Genomic DNA, 5,181 nt, shown 5'->3' with positions numbered 1-5,181 from the left:
TATTTTCTTATACATTCTTATACAGTTTTTTCTATAATCTTTTTTTGCTGCTGTAAACACCAGAATGTATCCATCTTTGGACAATAAAGGGATATTCTATTGTATTCTATTTTATTCGCTGCTCTGAATATCGTACCTGTCCCCTGACCAGTCCTTTCTGTCCCGGAGCAGGACAGACATACACCTCCTTCACATTTTTCAGACTGGAGTAAAACACAAAACACAGTCGACCCTCAATGCAGTCCGGTCTGTCTGAGGAAAGAGAACGATTCAACACTGAACGACGTACGGAACAACGGTTAGAGAACAGCAATGACTCAGATTAAAGATGGACTCCAACCTGTGACGATGTCCAAGCCCCTCTCAAAGCCGGCGAAGAACTGCTCTCCTTCCAGCAGGTCACACAGGTCTGAAGGCTGCGGTCCGTCATATTGCTCAGACAGAGACTGAACTCGGCCCTCTACCTGCACAGAAACCGTTAAATATTAAAGCCTGAGGTTTCACTTACTGCTGTGATAAAGGCAGTGGAGGCTGGCCAATAGAGGGCGCTAGGGTGCCGCCCCATCCACCCAATGACCCTGACTAAGACATTAAAACCATATATTTTTTCATGATTTAACTTTAAGTAAATAATTAAAATATTTCAAAATATATTGATATATATTTTTAGATCTGCAAGATAAATATTTAATCATTAATGACGAGTAAAGCTTCATTCCATTTTTCATCGGACTGGTGACGTATTTCCGCCCTACGGTGCAAAAATCTTTACCCATCGACTCTCGTTAGAAGTTGTCGATGCGCAGGAGCTCCTCTGCAATAAAGAAGGATAAGAGAGTTCTGGACGCACTAAAGCTACGACCTGAGGTGACCAACGCCTTCCAGCACAGCGCAGAGGCTATGAGGGTGATTGACAGAGAGAGAGAGAGAGAAAGAAAAATGGTGCTAGAAACGTCCTTTGCCAGGAGCTGGTTTCGCTCTAAGGCTAGGCTAACTACATGCAGCGAGGCTAACTGTGTGCAGCGAGGCTAACTGCGTGCAGCGAGGCTAACTGCGTGCAGCGAGGCTAACTGCGTGCAGCGAGGCTAACTGCAAGCAGCGAGGCTAACTGCATGCGGCGAGGCTAACTGCATGCGGCGAGGCTAACTGCATGCGGCGAGGCTAACTGCAAGCAGCAAGGCTAACTGCGTGCAGCGAGGCTAACTGCAAGCAGCAAGGCTAACTGCGTGCAGCGAGGCTAAGGCTTTATCCTGCTTTCCCTGCCTCCTTTTTCAAACATCAGGATCAGATCCAGCAGGGATAAAGACAGCTAGGACTGATTTAAAGCACTTTATAGAAAAAGCAAAGAAGAATGAATAATCTGGAATTCACATGGAAAATAATAGAATATAGTCGACTTTTTCTAGATGTTTGTTCATTTGCATGGTTGCTCTTAAATAAACACATTCTCAGAAAATAAACAGTTTTGATATGATAAAATATAAAGCAAACTAATAGCTTCTCCATTATTAAACTGATAAATTATTTTTTTAGGTTTGTGACCCAATATTGGACCATGCAAAACACAGATTTACCTTCACAGCCTCAGAAGGGAAAGATTTATCTACAAGATGTAAACCTGCACATTAAATTATGTTCTTTTTTTTTTTAAGCGTTTTATAATGTTTTTGTGTTGTTGGCATTCATATAAATATACGGGTGTGATAACTTTGATTGGTTATTGGTCTACGTCTATATTGACTTTATAGCGCCCCCTGGATAAAACTGGCCCAGTTAAAGGAGGACAGGAGACGACAGACCTTGTTAGCAGGGAGGCACTGCAGCAGAACCTGAGCGGGATCGGTCTTCCGCTGGAGGACCAGGAACTGGACTTTGAACTGTTTCAGACGTTGATAGACCTTTCTGACCACGCCGCTAACGCAGCGCTGCGTGGTGTACCACAGCCAGTACCTGTTTTAACGCAGATAACGCACCGTCACAGAACCACAGCCTGGAATCCACAGCAGGGTGACTGTAAATTCATCAACCAGCATGGAGCCTTACCAAGAGAAATGCGTGATGTAGAAAACGGCGTATAGATGGGTGACATACAGAGACACCTGTGACGTGATGTCAGTCCAGGTTTGGGCAGACGGATCTCCGTGAAGCAGATGTAGTCGGGACAGATCAGCCGTATGCCCTGTAGACGCACTGCAGACGTTAATGCATGCTAAAATATTCTGCTCATGCATGTGTGTGAAAAACCAGTTCAGCTGCCTGTACCTGTGACTCCTGGTGGCAGAGGGATCTGGACTTTAACTGGCTGCAGGAAATGCAGCGAGGGATTCTGGGAGAGACAGAGGAGGGGACTGACTGTGGCCTGAGGGTCACCACACAGAGCCTGCAGCTCTGACTCACAAACCTGCAGCACCTGCAGAAAGAGAGAAGCATCAGGGATAATAGAGTCCGCCCCGTCCTTCCGCTGCTGTGGCAGGGTTTACCTGTAGAGTTATAACACGAGTCTGAGCAGTGGAGTCAGGAGGGAAGTCAAGCTTTATTCCAGAGTCTAAGCTGGACACCAGAAGAGCTCCTGATGGAGTAACGGAGCAGGTATCCCGTACAGGTCTGGACACCGCTATAAACCAGGAGAAGTGGCTCACTGAGGAGCACGCCAGCTACAAACACAAATCACAGATATTCACTTCCCCCAGGAACACACATGATCTCTGTTCAAATAAGACAATCTTTACCCTGGCAGGGCGTCCCCCAGGATGACAGCAGTTCTCCTCGTTTCCTCTCCGAAGGTGAGAGGTCAGAGTGCTCCACGACTGGCCGTCAAACGTCCGCAGCACCACCTCCCCCCGGCTTCTCCGGTGATACGGCACACAGACCTCCACAGGCTGCAGATCAATCAGATGAAATCAACATTCCTAAACTCCCAGCAAAGTGAAAAATGTTGAGCTTGACAGACTTTTAATCCTATGTTTTCACTTTTTCTTTAAACAAGCAACCTTTTAAAAAGTACAGCACCTTTCATCACCTTCCCATGAAATCATCATTTATATAAGCTTAGAAAAGCCTGTATTTCTGTTACAGTGGCATTAAGAAAAGAGGCAATCCTCCAGACTGGACTATTGCTTCTCCTCATTGGGATCCCTAAGAGAGTCTGCAGAGGCTTCAGTGCATTCAGAACTCTGCAGGTAGGATCCTGATGAGAGACGGGATGATGAGACGGAAACATGAGCACTTTACCGCCGTTCTCTACACTGGATTCCCATCTCCACCTGGACTGAATACAAGGTTTCCCTCTTTACAGATCAATGCATCCATGGACATGCCCCCCCCACCACCTTAAAGAGCTTATCAACGCACAGAACACAACCTGCTCCACTTTCCCAGAACCAGACTCAGGACGATGGGAGATGGAGCATTTTGTGCTGCTGCCCCACATCTGTGGAACGCCCCCCCCCTGACGCCCAGTATTTAAAAAAGGCCTTAAAAACATTTTTTAGCAAACTTTTGGGCCCTTTAAATGTTTTTTTCTCTCTTTTTAAAACAGCTTTTATAAAAAAAATTGTCATTATTATAATTTCTTTATTTTTATGCATTTCTTTTTTAATGCTTTTATTTTTTGTAGTACTTGGAGGTCTTTTTAATGAAAAGTGCAGTATAAATCAAATATATTATTATTATTAAGTTGGATTAATAACTCAGCATTTTTTAGGGAAACTATTTAATGACTTTAGAAATGGATAAAGACAACAGAAAACATCAACAGAGATAGTGGCACAAACCGGAAGTCCAAACCTCCAATAAAAAGAAGAATCAAGACCTTGTTTTTGTTTGGGAAACATGCAAATAGAAACGGACGGACGAGTCCAGAGAGAAAGAATTGTTGAACTGGCTGAATACTATTCCCTCTAACAACCCCCCTTTCAGAGACATAGACAGGTATGGGGCATTGCAGGCTAACAAAGAAGCCAAACCCCCATTCCAAAGGGGGGGACCCGTTCATCCGTTTCTATTTGCATGTTTTCTAAACTAAAACCAGGCTTTGTTGGGCTGCTGGATAAAACCTGGAACTAAACGCTATTTCTGACATTTTGGATTGAAAAATCTTCCTGGATGGAAGAGAAACGTCTTCAGACTCGGAAACAAAGTCCAGAGGATTGATTTTTGAATTCAAGAGAAAAGAACAAAACAGCAATTAATTAAATATTTGCTTTGGAAATGTTTTAAACTCCATATTAGCTAGGGAACACGGTCCCAGACTTTTCCATGCTGTGGCCCCTCAGACAGAATTAGCTCTTGTTGAGGGGCCCCTTTGCAAACTAACAGGTAATGCTTCAAAACATGTGGGAAAAAAACAGCTTTTGGATTATTTTTCTTAGTTTCTCCCCTATTAAGTGCTAATTACATTAGTTTAGCATATGAATATTCACTAACATGTTTTTTAGACTGTATTATATTCTCATTAGGGCTGATTAAATCCACAGGCTCTCAAACCTTGACACTGAATAGAGACTTTTAACAAACTGTTGATTAGAAGAACAGACTGACATAAATTGGGAAGTTTGGGGCTTAATCAAATCCACTTTATTTAACAAAATAAATATTTCCAATGTGCAGTGCATAAAAACAAACAAAAACCTTTTAACATATTTAACTAACCGGGAAACTTCAGAAAGTTGCTTCGTCTGATTTTATCTAAAAGCCTCACTTTCAAATTTCCCTTTTCTGAATATTTTTGTAAAGTTCTGTCCTCGTCTGCATAAATGTCATAAACTCTCCTCAATCATTTCCTACCTTTAGGAACCTGATTCCATGAGGACGAAGTTCCAGCGGACGACTAAGCAGGACGTCATGCTCCTCCAGCCACACCCACTTCCTGTCGGGCCTTTTCTCAGCCCACCTCAGTTTGGTGGTCGCCGTCAGGCATCTGGGGGGGAACACCAGCTCTGCCCCCCCCGGCAGAAACACATGACACCCAGCAGAGGAGACAAAGAAACTAAAGAGCAAAGAAGAAGGAAACGTTTGCTGAGAGGCTGCAGGTGTTGGTCTAGAAACTAGATGCCGTCACTGCAGAGCTGTACCTGTGCTGGTTGAATCGCAGGTGTAACTTTGGGACTTCTGCGCCTGTAAGATCTGATAAAACACAATAATGATGACAAAAACCATCAAGTTATGCAATAAAAACAGCTA

At 43.7% G+C, this 5,181-nt stretch overlaps 1 protein-coding gene across 3 annotated transcripts in view; it reads right to left on the bottom strand.

Moving 5' to 3' along the window:
* LOC107096158 (p53-induced death domain-containing protein 1-like) overlaps nucleotides 1–5,181 on the bottom strand; it is a 12,702-nt gene that overhangs the window by 3,690 nt on the left and 3,831 nt on the right. The window contains exons 4-12 of one of the 3 annotated variants that reach the window (XR_001481787.1): nucleotides 5,073–5,124; nucleotides 4,786–4,987; nucleotides 2,730–2,879; nucleotides 2,481–2,654; nucleotides 2,263–2,410; nucleotides 2,044–2,179; nucleotides 1,800–1,950; nucleotides 341–464; nucleotides 137–248 (exon numbers count right to left, since the gene is read on the bottom strand). Coding sequence is in view for 1 of the 3 variants with exons in the window: in XM_015392683.1 (XP_015248169.1) it covers nucleotides 137–252; nucleotides 341–464; nucleotides 1,800–1,950; nucleotides 2,044–2,179; nucleotides 2,263–2,410; nucleotides 2,481–2,654; nucleotides 2,730–2,879; nucleotides 4,786–4,987; nucleotides 5,073–5,124 (1,253 nt within the window). In the remaining 2 variants the exon portion in view is untranslated. Of the gene's footprint in view, nucleotides 1–136; nucleotides 253–340; nucleotides 465–1,799; nucleotides 1,951–2,043; nucleotides 2,191–2,262; nucleotides 2,411–2,480; nucleotides 2,655–2,729; nucleotides 2,880–4,785; nucleotides 4,988–5,072; nucleotides 5,125–5,181 lie in introns of those variants that run through there. The other 2 variants (XM_015392683.1, XR_001481788.1) reach the window with 2 other exon arrangements.

Source organism: Cyprinodon variegatus, unplaced genomic scaffold (genome assembly GCF_000732505.1).
Source record: "Cyprinodon variegatus isolate N-32 unplaced genomic scaffold, C_variegatus-1.0 Scaffold602, whole genome shotgun sequence".
NCBI lineage: Eukaryota > Metazoa > Chordata > Actinopteri > Cyprinodontiformes > Cyprinodontidae > Cyprinodon > Cyprinodon variegatus.
Note: the sequence above shows the minus strand (reverse complement) of the source record. Positions and strands in the feature narration are given on the sequence as shown.